The 15162-nt window shown below is 32.6% G+C and overlaps 1 protein-coding gene and 1 pseudogene across 3 annotated transcripts; one reads left to right on the plus strand and one right to left on the minus strand.

The window, feature by feature from the left end:
- Positions 1–1884: 1884 nt before the first annotated feature.
- LOC127095933 (guanine nucleotide-binding protein subunit gamma 2-like) lies at positions 1885–2853 on the plus strand (annotated as a pseudogene).
- A 479-nt stretch (positions 2854–3332) lies between these two features.
- On the minus strand, positions 3333–14236 carry LOC127095932 (ubiquitin carboxyl-terminal hydrolase 26). 3 transcript variants are annotated; one of them, XM_051034568.1, is made up of 15 exons: positions 14152–14236; positions 13988–14022; positions 13165–13268; positions 12469–13065; positions 11551–11806; positions 9524–10260; positions 9239–9347; positions 7485–7663; positions 6428–6712; positions 6147–6345; positions 5770–5841; positions 5426–5656; positions 4543–4803; positions 3699–3846; positions 3333–3608 (listed from the first exon to the last, which is right to left on the minus strand). In XM_051034568.1, the coding sequence occupies exons 3-15, from the start codon at positions 13245–13247 to the stop codon at positions 3517–3519; spliced, it is 3249 nt and encodes a 1082-aa protein (XP_050890525.1). In that variant the 5' UTR covers positions 13248–13268; positions 13988–14022; positions 14152–14236; the 3' UTR covers positions 3333–3516. The 3 variants fall into 3 exon arrangements, with proteins under 3 accessions (XP_050890525.1, XP_050890526.1, XP_050890524.1); XM_051034569.1 differs by lacking the exon at positions 13988–14022 and having other exon boundaries at positions 14152–14173; XM_051034567.1 differs by lacking the exon at positions 14152–14236 and having other exon boundaries at positions 13988–14114.
- Positions 14237–15162: the final 926 nt, after the last annotated feature.

The raw sequence follows: 15162 nt of genomic DNA on the forward strand, positions 1-15162 counted from the left end.
CAAATGTTTATTCATGTAAAGCGTAAGAATCAGAAGTTGATTCACTTTTGATTCGATGACCTAAGGAGGTTACAAACTGGTAAATATGAAACTAGATCTAAAATTGTAAGAATCCATATCTAATTTGTTTATGTTCGCACCATAGAGTTGGAAAGCAAACGTGAATTTTTGAAAATCGTAGGAATCAGAAGTCGATTCCCAAAGACAATGTCATTCAGGAACTAGAAATGGATGCAATGGGAAAACTAATGTTCTTGAACAAGAGCTCTGGTCTCCTTTACGATGGTGCCGATTGAACCTACATGGTTAGCACTTCAATGTCCAAGTTAGTTCAAGATTCAATATGAGTGTAGTGAAAAGTAAATATCAGAGACTGTACATTGCTCTTAGCTTATAAATTAATTTTATACTATGGATCAAATAAAATGGATTTGAGATGGATCGAACATTAATCATTCGGACATTTGTTCAAATAAAATAATTTTGATATTAAAATTGTTATATTAAATCGTCATCCAATTAACGATTGACTAACGATATAGAGATTTATTTCAACCCATATAAATATTTCTTCAAAATACAAGTGTTAAGACTTTTCCTCTACAAAACCTTTCAATTATTACATGTAGATTGTCTCTTCTATATTTCCAAGTAAAAGTTTGGTCCTTACGTTAAATTTCTCCAACTCAAAACTTTATTGATTAACAGTCGGCATAATTATAGCCTTATGGAACGTTTTACCATAAGTGGGAGTAGCATAAAAGAGACGTGTCTTTGGATCTATGTGATCAGACTTAATAACAAAATGGAAAGTGTTAAGGATTAAATGCTTAGTACAAAATATGAATAATAAACATATTAATCACAAAGTCACCCAATAATATCTACAGTTGAGTAATATGAGTCTCTAAATAATAAAGATAGTCTCACCGAAGGTGTGGGGCTGATATAAACTCTTGAACAAACTCAAGACTTATTTCCACCGGTCACTTTAAAAGTAATACATTGACTTGTGATCACCAAAAAAAAATGAGGATAATTTAAAGCCATTATGTAATACCCATAGATCACATGAGTGTTCGTCACTCTCTCATACATCAATAACACAATCTTCTAGAACGGATAAAAAAATTATGAAATATCAATAAATAAAAAAATAAAAAAATATTCCATACTAATAAAAAATAATTATAGATATATGAGGTTTGATTCAATTTTTAAAATATAATAATCTAATATAAACTGATTTTATAAAACACATTAATTAAAATTCAAATATGTGATATTCATGTTTTCTCCATTTGTTTGTATTGAATACCTTTAACCAAAACTAGAATAAAATTTTAATATAATACTATTTAATTTTTTTAGAGAAAAAAAAATATAAAATATAAAATATTTTTACAAACCGCCAGATCGCATATTTAATTTTAAAATACTAATATAATATGATAAAATTTATAATTTTACGGTATAAAATTAATTTACACCAACAATGCACTACCTTTAATTTTTTTTATAAAAAGAAAATTATTACTGTATTCTTATTTATTTATCATCTTCATATATAAATATAATGTTAAAAATGTAGAGAAAAATAAATAAAACAAGATGATAAATAATTATAAATATTATATAAATTAAAAATAATAAAATTTACTGGTTGCCTTAATACACGTAAAAAAAAATCAATAGATAGAATAACAAAAATAAAATGAAATGTATATAATACAAATTTGAAGAGAAATACATTTGACTTTTACATTTAATTATTTAATACCAAAAGAGTATTTCCCTTAAAATAAATAAATAGATGTACACTATAGCTAATTTTCACAACAAACAAAACCCTATATGTCCCCTTCCTCTTTTTTATTTAATATCTTTTGGTTCACTCTCCCACTTGAAGTCATTTTCCACCCTCCTTTTTTGACCATATTATTATAAGTTATAACCCTTTTCTCAATTGCTTTATCTAGTTTTGATTTCATAATAATAGTAACAATAGTTACTTAGTATTTGGGTGGTTGAAGGCATGGATAGGCAACAATCAATAGAGGTGCTATCAGATGCAGAAAATGGAAGAGAATCAGAAGAATTCATAGAAAAGAAAGAAAAAGTTCCTCCTCCTCATCATCCTTTTACACAAGTTGGAACTGTTTCTTTCCCTGGCTTCTATGGTAAACATAGGTTACAAGCTTCCATATCTAATCTCAATAACCAAATCAATATTTTGCAGGTCAACTCTTATGTCATTTCTCATATTTATATTTTGGTATATACATGATTAACTAGAAGAAATTGATGTTGAACCTGATTATGCAGGAAGAGTTGGAAAAACTTGAAACAATAGGTGAATCTTCCATCATATGCAAGGAGTAAGCAAAGCAAAAACAAAACAAATACTAGTATTATTTTCATGAGTGAATGGTCCATTCATTGTGCTTTTAATTAATTTGCAGGGTCATCTCAAGCGTTGAATCTAATCCAGATCCTCTGCTTCCATGGTAAATTAAGATCATCTTGACTCTTGATGCTCATTGTTGTTGTGTATTCTTGATGACATGTAACATGGTTGCAGGATTCAAGGTTCAGTTGATGCTGGTACTGGTTGGGATCGATGGTTTGGAGGAGCTCACAACTCTCGAAATCATAAACGTTGGATTTAAAAATATTGATATGTAATTATTTTTTCTTTTTTGAGTGATCTATGAACTCATTCATAACTCAATAGTTTCCTCAAAGAAATAAAATACAAGAGGGAAATTAGTAACAGTTACCTATGCCAAATTTTCCTTGTCAAAATATTTCTATCAAAGAAGAATCAAAATATCCCCCTTTATTATTCGATCATTTTACCCGACAGTTCTTCTCTAGATTAGTTCATTTCATTCCATATTGTGCCTGTGATGTATTGATATTGACAACAATGACTTAAGTTATGAGACATATTCAAGGAATTAGGAAATACTTGGATATTCTAATTCTAAAAAGTGTATACATTATCCACCATGTTCTACAAAGCTACATCACAAGCTAAATGGTTGGGGAACTTCATTTCTAACCTTACGTTTGTAAAATATATCGAGTAATCATTAAATATAATTTGCAATAATTCAACTACAATATTCTTCTCAAAGAATAATAAAAGTAGAAGTGAAAGTAAAAATATAGATACAACACTTTAGTGATAAGAAGTTAGAGAAGATATCTATAGTAAAATCGTGGTGGAAGTGATCCTTGCATGGAAAAAAATTGGTCACGTTCAGCCAATTTGAAATTGTGAACCCATTTATTAAAACCTTAGTTAGATTTACTAATGGTTTTGATGATAAAAACAGAACATAAAGAAATATATTTCCAAAATTTGCCATTACTTTGGCGTAAGACCAAGATTTACATACATGGTTGTACTCTACCAAACCATTTCTTTTCTCACTCAGATGTTCTACTTCCAGAAGAATATATATGCATATAATCAATGTCACAAGATTATCCCAATGAAAATTGTGGTTCCTAAACAAAAGATGAAAGATTTGAACTCAAAAGTGTTCCACGAAACCCTTCCTCAGTATTCTGTGTATCCTTTTTCTCAGTACACAGCTCATCTGCAAAGGTAGAATATGTCCATTTTAGTATATAAAAAGGGAAAGAAAAAAAAAGATAGAGTGATGAAGTACAAGTATCAAATAGGTTACCAGCAATGTCTCGATTTTCATGGATCTCAGAGTCCCTCACAATAATCTGATCTCCAGCAAATATGTTAACATCCACAAGCATAGCATTTTCGTCATTGTTATCAATTGTTGTATCACCTTTTTGTAGTATCTGGTTTTCTTTGACCACCTGGAACAATTACCAGATGTGGGAATAAAAAGTAAGACATTATAAAGCACTGAATTGATTACAGCAATGCACAAAGTAATCCATGGTTGTTTTTAAAATAGAACAAAATTTACACAAACACTTCTATTTTCAGTTTAGCAAGTAATCACACCTAATTTCCGTCTACTACAAGTCAGTTTAGGTTCATTGTGATGTGATGCTTTCACACAAACACATAATACAGAGGGAGGATGATTGTGAAGCAGTGGCTGTGGAGGTGCCATCGTGAACAATCCAGTATTGGAAAAAACATACTAAGATCTTGTAAGTTTGCTTAAAATAAGGGTTTTAGAATGTAGTCCAGCTTGGACTACATGTAATGGTGATCTACCCAACAATCTGCCCTTTTATGCTATAAGATTACATGAAGCTGGAACTTCAACTATAGGACGTGAAGTGTTTACCTCGTGTTTAAGATATTTGTAGATTTAAGCAATTAGGGGCTCAAAATGCCCTTAAGTGGCAGTAGAGGCTACTCCCCCATCCAAGAATCAAAATGGATGAAGCACATTGCTTTGTTAAAAAAAATATCTTGCACTCTAGCATTTTTCTATGCCTGAATGATTGAGAAACTCCTAACCAATTTAACCATGTGAACTTCGCAAGCCAAACATTTAAACTACAAAATAATATCAATACAGAACAGACTTGGCTTACCCCAAAGGACTCCCATATCATCATTTTTAGCTGGTAAATTGATGTTGAAGCAGAAACTTTAAGACTAATTGAACTCCCACTTTTAGTCTTTCGGGAGCGCTTAGAAACTCTACGATCTGTTTCAACAACTTTTGAAGCCTCCAAGATTGATCTAGGGACCTCCTTTCCACGAACAAGAACTATAAATATATCCTCATTGCAATAATTAAGCTTATGCATTAACTCACAGCTTTCCTTTTCGCCAATGCAACTTTCACAAACCTGCATGTTCAGAAGGGCAGAAATTGAATATATCATCCAATAGAGAGAAGAATATTTCCAGTAAATTTAGTTCAAAATTAACCAAGATTTAGAATAAATTTAAAAAATAACCTAGATAAGTTAGTTATGGAATTTGTATGGGAGAATATAAATGAGTGGATAACAGTGTAGAGCTACAAACATACAACTTTCAAGTTTCAATTGAATTAACTCGCAGTACGATATCCTTTTGACCAAGTTACATACACACATCCAGAAGCAGCTTTTTGAAGGCATGACCGCTTTTGTTTGTAAATATGCAATACAGTATTACTGTTTTTTCAGAAGTTATTTACTATACAGTATTACTTTTCACCAAGAAAATTTGAATAAACAAAGACATAATTTTGCAGGTACAACTAGAACATAGCATAAGCATTTAGTATCATATAACTTAAATAAAATATCATATTACCATATACAACTAGTTGTCTATAACATATTGAAGCTAAGTTCATCAAAAAAGAATATATGTAATTCTGATTTCTGAAAGATTTGGCTTCCAAAAATCTAAGGCACGAGAAAATCAAAATCAGGGCATGAAATAGCATATCCAAAGACTGTTGGTAGAGTTTTAGACTACCTCAGGACAAGTCTTGATCAAAATTTGTGCGTTCCCACTTTCATTATTCACCTTATCCCAATTGGCCAACTGGTCCTCACATATCGTCGTCTCTTTACAAGATCCAGGTATAGCATTCATAGAATCATTAATATTCTCAATCTTTACAGATATCCCTTTGGTCTCTGTAGCACCCCATTCTTCGCAGAAACATTTCCAATCATTCTCAGATATGAAGGTTAACTCACCTGCCTAGAACCCATAAAGTGGACAGAAGTAAGACTTGGAGACAGGGAGAAAGAACACGCTAACAGTCACATTGATATGCAAAATGAAGGGAGTGCAAGTATTTTCTCTCAACTTACAGAAGACTCTTTTTGAATTATAGTACCGCGTCTGAAAACCAGTTCAGAAGGCCTTTCAATGAGTCGCGAGTGCTGAGAAAGAAACAAGAGGGAAAATATCAAAATCTATCATGAAATTGCTATAGATTAAATTTGATGTCATATATGTGAAAACCAGGCATTGGAAAAATGGCATGGCAATTGAAGAGTTAAGAATCTACATCCGCAACTAAAATCCCTATCACATTGCAAATAATAACTTTCCAAAGTGCATACCTAAAAAGCAAGTTCAAATTTAACCAAATACTACTAGTATACTAAATTGAATCAGAAGGAACTCAATTATACCATGTAACTATGCAAAACATGACTTAAGAGAAAATGAAGCAACAGTGTACCTTTTCACAAATCAGTGAACCAACTACCACATCTAATGTTTCAGGTTTATCAGAATTCTTGACAGCTGGGCTGATGTAACTTCTCCATTTTGAAATCCAAGAGGAAGGAACTAAGAAGTACTTGCATTCTAAAGAGAGTGGCGTACTTTTCCCACTGAAAAGTTTCTCATGACTCTGGCGCTGCCTTTGTTTGAATAACCTGCACCATGAATACAAAATTTAATCTAAAATCTGTCTACAACATTAGCTCTATATCAATAGTAATGTGCAAACAAATTAACCTCATAGAGTCCTCCATGCAAGCCACTTCAGATAATTCATTACTGCATTCGGAACACTCTACCGTGCCTAAAGGAAAAGTAGGGCAGAACAGAAGATCGTTGTTTTGTACAGAAGTGGCATCTTCATATAAGAATAGCCAAAAATCCTCAGGAACAAGCACCCGCTTAGCGCCAGTTGCTTGCTCAGGCATGAGTTGTCCATGTGGACAACTAATAGCTGCTGTTGGTCCAGCATCAGCTTCAGATGGAGCATCGGCAATTTTTCTCTTCCACCATTGCTGCAACCTACAAAAATAAACTCGGCTCAAAAGGAATTAGCAAAGTTGCTTTAAAACAACCCTAAATCATCCTTACAATACCAACTTGTAAAGACAGAAATTTCCACCAGTTATAACCACTATTCAGGTCATATCACTATATGTTGGACTCCCAACACACTTCCTTATGATACCATATTAGGTTTTGGGTTTGGTCCATCTCAACTCCATAAAACTTTTTGTAAAATGAGAAATGCCCACCCCTTATAAGCACTACCACTATCCAATGCAGGACTCACCAGTTAAAAAAATTATATGGGTGAGTTTTAGTGTCTATGCTCATATGTGATTTACAGCTGTATAGAGCATTCGTTTAGTTAGTTATTATCAGCTAGCTTAGTGTCAATTAGTCAGAATGTACAGATGTCATCGCAGCTCAGCCCTAACAGAATCAGTAGGTTGTTGGAATACACAGCCTATTAATATAAGTGTTCCCTTGGCACAATAAAATAACAATCAGATTTTCAATATTCAATTCACATGCAATTCCATGTTAAGGATCAATCCATATGTATTTCTCCTTTCTTTTGTTAATAGAGTCTATTGTACTACCAAAATTTACTCTTTTCAAGCATTTCTGGTCCTTAAGTTAATATATTATTTGTCTGATAAAAAAACCTATGCATGTTTTCTTAAGTTAATATATTATTTGTCCTTAAGTTAATACTGGCCCCTTAAGGAAAACACTTTCCATAACAAAATAGAACTTAAATAACAGCAGAAAAGATTTGCCATCATACCATGATCTAGACACATAGTTATTTCCATCTTCTTTTTTTCCATCAAGAATGTCCCGTGCAAGTTGCTTAAATGATTCTCTTCGATCCCGATAAGTGTCAGCTGACACGACATTCCGAGCCCCATCAATCAGACAATCCCAACAGCGATCATCGTGAGAAAGCGTTGGTCCCCCACCATACTGAATAATGTACGGAATAAAGAAAATATGTTAGACATACTATTAACAATGGAAAAATAGGAGATAACAATGAATAATTCAGCAGCTCATAAATCTCTCAGTAGAAGCTTAATCTTTCTATTATTTAATTGTACAGTGCAATTCATTCAGCAATGTGTGTTGCATTCTCCTCACATCAGAACAAACAAAAACTAACCTACTTTAAAGACTATCGTTTTCAAAATGTGATAGATCCCTTGTCATGGCTACGAGAGTATTATGGTTGTAACAAAACAAACCACGTGGCAGGTTAGTTAGAATAGAGATATGTGAGGGGCTGAGGGTTATAAATAGTGAGAGGAAGAGAGAAAGGTATGCAAGAATTGAGAAAAAATTGGGTTGGGCTAGTCTGGGTGAGAAGCAAAAGGGTTCCTTCTCCAGCCGGTTTGCCATTTTGTTTTCTTCTTCTTTTTCAGTACCATATTGTATAAGGAGCTCTGTTACAATTCATGGTTATCTTTTCATTTCAGTTTATCAGTATACTCTGACAGAATTTATCCTTCTGGTAGAGTGATTTAGCATCAATTCAAGTTAGTTTTCTAGTTAATATTTTCTGTACCTACTCACATGTTTCTCTCAAACCCACAAGAAACAAGATAAGTTTGGTGCTTCATGATGAACACGGCCCACTACTTCAACTTCTTTGGTAACTCGCCTATAGGATACTGAATTTCCTCTGTTGAGGTTGTCAAAAACCCAGAAAATATAGCATGGAATTCTCCCCGAAGGGTTTCTCCACAAAGGATCTCTCCTTTCACAACAACTATCCAATCTCCAAAATACCTCCATCTATTCTTATTGATTATATTCACACACAATATCCCTCTACTTAACTTTCCTAACAGTTAAACTGAATGACTTTTTAGTTCTTAAACACCACTCTTTCCTGTATCTAGAGATGGCAATGAGTAATACTCATAGACCTAATAGATACCAAGAAAAAATGGTCATTAGAGTCACTTTAATAAAAAAATCTAAACCTAATATTGGTCTAGACTTGAAAATTTATGTATTTATTGTTTAAAAAGTTATTTGTAACATTTATTCAATGCTCAAACATTATAGTATGTTGTATTTAATAAACTTGTGATTAGATTTGAAAGATCTTTGAATTGTTTCCCAATTGAGTTGCAATTGTACTTTTTAATCAATGTTCTTTTTTTGTTTATTGATTCTACATAGTTATTAGAGTGACGACAATATGTAGATGTATTAAAGTTATTTCCAGCACGGGTATGGTTTTGGATATGGAGTTTTTTAAAACACGAACATCAGGATGAGTACTATAATACTCTACCAAAACTTATCCATTATCATCTTGTGCTCACTCTGATTAAAATAAATAAAAAATATCTATCATACCGGTATTAGCCATCATAATAAGTAGAATAGAAAGAAAGGTGAAATCATTTTTCAATCCATCCCTTCCCAAGCCACATTACCATTTATAACAAATACCAATGAAAAATTCTCATACTGTTTTAAAAAGTGCTCGAAGATCAAAAGAATGGCATCATAAAAGCTAATTACATTTACCTTAGACAATAACCTATTCCATGCTTTAGAAGACAGACGCTTCATTGAGGTAACCTTTGAAACTGGAACTTTACCATGTGAACATTGGATAGGCGTGTTGTCAATAGTTCTGCATTAACATTAAAAAGCAAGTATCTCATAAAGTTAGGTGAAATAACTCTACCCTAGTAAATGATAGAAGAAAGGTGCCGTAAGCTGAGGCAGAGAAAGAAATTAGCCACACACAAATCAAATATAACTATTGATATGCTCAATCCCAAGAATACATAAAGCATGTGCACTAACGTTGGAGTAACATTTTCAGCCCATTGGCGAAGCCAGTCACTATAAATCCAAAAAAATGGTTGCTCCAGTGGTTGAACAGGAGCTTCAGCTAAAACAGAAGGAACTTCTTCTCTCCTTTCATTGATGCAACTCAATTCTACCTCTTTCCTGTGGTTGTACTGCTGGCAAGCATCAAGAAACGAGGCATTGGAATTTTGAATCTCTTCGCAAAAATGAGAAGGAAGACAACCATTTACTTGTGCAATAACTGCATCAGCATCTCTTTCAGTAGGGTTAGCACTACTAACCATTCCCCCATTCTCACTAAACCGTTTGGTATTCTTAAGATGGTACATCAACATATATGCATCACTAGATGAAAATGTCTCCATAGGTGAAGATTGTGAAACTTTGACACTTAAACCATTTCCATTACTGTCATCTACCCTTGCTTCAGAGAAATTTGAATGATCTACATCATTCTTAACAGATTTAGAGGCAGAGCATGAAGCCTCTTCGGCAAATGGACAACTACCCAAGCTAGTAACAAGCTCATCATCAAATTCCCACCAATGCCCAGTATTTTCATCCTTGATGTGAGCAATGTAATGACCACTATTAGCTGCAGTTCCTTTGTGTATCAGTACAGCTGACAAGTCATATATCAATTCAGACTGAGATGGCTCAGAGAGTCTGTGGTTCATACTAAGTTCAGCAGGAAATGAAAATGAAGAAGTAATTTTCTTCTTTGTTGTTGTCTGTCAGATATACAAGAAAGAAAGAAAAAGACAACATCAGAAAATGGGCTCGTGATACAGACAATCAAAATATACTACTTAGAAAGAAGGAAACAGAGTGCCAAAAATATTGATATATAAAAATAAAATCACATTTGCATGAAGCTTGCCCAAAGAAAAAGAGCGTAGCTACTAAGATAGTTTATCTCTAAAGAAACAGTCCTTCTGTATAACCCTTAAATTATTTATCTTTCATCATATAAAAATTAAAGCAAAGTTCACAAAAGCCATGTGTGAAAAACTCTCAGAATTTGGAGAATTTGGATTGGACCTAACTCATCCCTACAAAACCGGCTTGTAAGGTGAGGATGGCCCCCACTTATAAACACAGCACATGCCATATCTCTATGCAATGTGTGACTAAATCCACCCCTTCAAGGCTAACACAACGAAGGTATTAGGGACTGCAATGAGGCAAGCCAAAGCGCCGCAATTAAGACGACTAGGGACAGACTACAATTAAGGCGGAAAGTCCAACACACACCCTCACGCTTGGGCTTCAATGAACCCGAAGCATGGACAATGCGGGAAGCCCAACAATGGATCTAGGATAGACCCATATACCATCACAGAAATTGGGTTGGGCCTAAATCATCCCTACGAAACCGGCTTGTAAGGTGAGGATTACCCCCAGTTATAAACACAGCACATGTTATATCTTTAAGCAATGTAGGACTAAATTCACCCCTTCAAAACTAACACAATGAAGGTGTTAGGGGCTGCAATGAGACAAGCCAAAGTGCCGCAATTAAGGCGACTAGGGACGGACCGCAATTAAGGCGGAAAGTCCAACAAAAACAAATCAAGGGTTGTTTGTTGTTCATTCTGAAATAACTTTTAGACCAGGGTGTTTGATTTGAACAGTAATAGTAGTTGAAAAGCAAATTGGAAGAATTCTTATAAAAATTTGATTAGGGGCTTTTGCATGGATAAGAAAACTTGCAAACACACACGGTTCAGGACTATGGTGCAGATGCGCAAAGAATAAATCTAATTTTCTGAGTCCAAAATCAATGATAGGGAACTAGACAGAAGAATCAATATCATATGAAGAATTAAAAAAATTATGTCTCGGTAAGTATTTACTTTAGTATGTTCCAAAAATTCTCGATATTTTAATTACTCCCTTATACCCAAAAAAAATATACAATCAAACCAAAAAATGAAGTAAACAATGAAAAACACAAGGAATTTAGTTGTTTAATGCTTACAGCAACACAATGATAATAAAACTCAAACTTTACACAGTACCTTTGGAAGGAAGACATAGCGCTTCAGCTGAAAATTAAGCACATCGGGTAATGTCCGCAGCTTGATGCTGCGAGTAGCATCAACCCTTGTTTTACACGACTCACAAAAATATTGATTGTCTCCATTAAGCTCCTCAACAGTGAAGTAATCATCTAAGCTCTTATCTAAACTTTTCAATCCCTTGACATTCAACTCCAACTCATAAAAGTCTTCCATTTTGGAAGAAGCTTCTGAGTCTCTTCCGCATTGTGAACACCTTCATAATAAAGTGAGGAAATTATAAATGTGCAGTAGTCATAAACATGACAAATGCTGGAGACACATAAATCTAAGTGAGTAGAAAATATAAGAAATTTATTTGAGAACATTTGAGCATAAAACACGAGAGTCAATTTAGACCTATGAAACGGACACTTTAAGAAAGAGCCGTGTTGGAAAAATGTCAGACACTTTGATTAGACACAGCACAGTGAGACTTCTGACCAATAATGAGAAAATGAGTATGAACAACTAGTAAGAATAATTACATTATCAATAACAATAAGTCCTCAAAGATGATGCAACAGCCAACTTAGCACAAAACTATAATTAAAACATCATTTGGCAATATTAAAAACATTTATTTCCAAAAAACTATTTCAAGGACACCAAACAAACCACCGGTGTTATATTATGTTTTACATGTTACAAACACATACATTTTCTGAAGGAGTTCTCGTCTTTTTCTCTTATACATGAGTATGTTGTGAGAGGGCAACAGAAGGGTCAAAATTTAAAATAAAATATATATATTGCATATGTGACAAAAGTGATATTTCACAGCCCCACTCCCACAATAAAGATCAATAATATAATAAATTAACAGGAAAGAATGGTGCTGCACAAGTCAATAAGTTTCTAACAGACAATAATTCTTACGTTGTCACATGAGACACACTTCCCCGGAAAAGATCTTGAACTATTGTTCTTGCCTTGGAAATTCTGGAATGGCTAAGGCAACGCTCAAGCAATGACAGAAGCAATGTCATGAACTCATGGCTATCCTGCTGAACTTCATTGTCTAACTCCAGCGTTTTTACAAATGGAGAAGAATCTATGAAAGCCTTTTTACTTAAATGCAACTGTGCAAAAAGGCGAACCAGTTGATCTAACACTGGTTGTTGCTGTAAAACATCTGGTTCTAGAGAGAACAATCCTTCTCGGAAATGTTTATTCATATACAAGCATTGGAGTATGCTATTAGCATAACACGTTGCTCCAAGATTTGTGAGTCCTGCAGGTGAATCAGCAGATGCACGAAGTTCCGTGTTTGGGTCAAAGCCAAGACTCTCAACAAAATCAGATATCTTCTGCCATATGCCAGACTTTCGGGTTCCATTTGGAGCTGGAACCAATGCGCAAAAGCAATTCGGGTTGTCTTTAGTATTGACACGACAGCCTGAACAAACTTGCTTCGTAATCATATACAGTTGATTCATCTCATCTTCATTTACCTCACCTGTTTTGTGTATTTTCCTACACAAAGAGGATAGTGAACCAAAAATACACGGAGAGTAAAATAAATTATAACTCAATTTCATAAGTTAAAAATTCATTATCAGCAGCTAGCAGTACCTCCATATTTCAAAAGTTCCAGCATCATCATCATCCCCTTGTCTCTTTCTTTTATTTTTACTTCGACTCGCTGCTCTGCTCATTATATAACACAAAACCTAACCCTGATCAAAAAACCACAAAAAACTAGCTCCATTGAGAAAAATAATGAAAAAATGAATCAACAGTCAACACTCCATATCCACACAAAAGACAACAAATGAACTAAGCTATATGTAATTTCATTTTATGCTAGATAAAAAACACAACAAATCTATGAAGCACAAACTCCGGAAACACAACACCGACACTGACACATCAACACCAGAAATAACTTTTTTTAAAAATGAATGAATTAAACATAATCAGAAGTGTCACGTCTCTTCTAAGAGGTGTCAGAGCTACATGGCAACAAATAATGAAATAGTATAAACAAAAAGCACGTAAAAATGTTAATGGAAAATGCTTCCAATAACGTACATTTAGCTGTGTCATCATTGCAGGGTGAACTAATCACTTAAAAACAAATAATACGCAAATTTTCACAGAAAATTAATGTATGTGCAAACACGTTAGCACAGGTTCAGTACTCGTTGTAAAACAGAACAAGTAATCAATAAATTACAAAGAACCAAATCCGAAGCTGAAAAAACCCTAGAAATTACAATCAACCAAATTTTTGAAAGAAAGAAAAAAAAGAAGCGAACAAAGATTAACGAGAATTGGAAAATTTTCAACATCAACAACAACAACAAAAGTAATAATAATAATGAATTGCAGAAGAAAAATTATACGATTGAAACAATGCTATTGAGATTAAAAAAAATGGTAGCAACGACATTACCAGGGAAAGGAGGGAAAAAGAAAAGCTGCTTTGAACTGCAAGATGAAGAATGAGTATGGATTCGGAGAGAAGAATAAAAGAAACAAAAATGACACAATAAATAATAGATTTATTAATATATGATATAATAATTTTATTTTTAAAGATAAAAAATAAAAAATTACCTTTTTAGAGGGAAAGGGAATTTTTGGGAAAAGAATGGAGGGAAGAATGAGATGAGTCAGTATGAGAGAAAGGGATAGGTTTGAAAGAAAGAAAATATTATAAATAAATAAAAAAGGAATGAGAGTGGTCAATGATGAGGTAAAAAATAATAATATGATATATAATTTTTTATTTCTATATTTATTATAGAAATTGGTCAATTATAAAGACTAAATTTATTATTAATTGATAAATATATATTAAATTTTGCAATAGCACAATATAAATTTATTTACTTCTTTAATAATATATTTACTTCTTTAATTTTCAACTTTTTTTAGTATAAAGTTGTGTTGAATTGACCAAGTTTATTTTAATATAAAATAGTATTAATAAAAAATAAGAAAAATATCTACCATTAAAATATATTATTTAATGATATTATATTGTTATCAATATTTAATGTTATATTATAATTTAAATAATTATATGAAATTTGTAAAGCTTAAGTTTTTTTTAATGTACAGGTATAATTTTTAACACATAGCATGTTTGTTGAAAGATACAAAAATATTTATTTTTAAAGGTGTAGAATTTATTCTAAAGAAATCTTGAGGTGTTTGAATTAGAATTTTGTTCAAAGTATAATTGATTCAACCTCCATAATAAATTTTACTTGAAATTAGAATTAGAATTTATAGCTTCTGATTTGAAATTTGATTTTTATCCTGAAATTTATTTTTCAATTCATCTTACATAAATATATTCAAACATAAAACAATTACAATTATGTTAAACTCAATTCTAATAAAATCAATTCTCTTAAATTCAATTATGCCAATCAAGAATCCAAACACATCCTGAATTAATTTGATTATGATTAAAAATGAATTGCATATAATATAAAGTGATTTATGTTTGGATGAATATAGGTAAAATAAAAAATGAGTTGAATAATAAATTTTATTGTAAAAATCACTTTAAATTCAAAAACTATAAATTATAATTTTAATATAATCAATTCTACTTTA

The sequence above is a fragment of the Lathyrus oleraceus genome, chromosome 6 (assembly GCF_024323335.1).
Source record: "Lathyrus oleraceus cultivar Zhongwan6 chromosome 6, CAAS_Psat_ZW6_1.0, whole genome shotgun sequence".
Classification (NCBI taxonomy): Eukaryota; Viridiplantae; Streptophyta; class Magnoliopsida; order Fabales; family Fabaceae; genus Lathyrus; species Lathyrus oleraceus.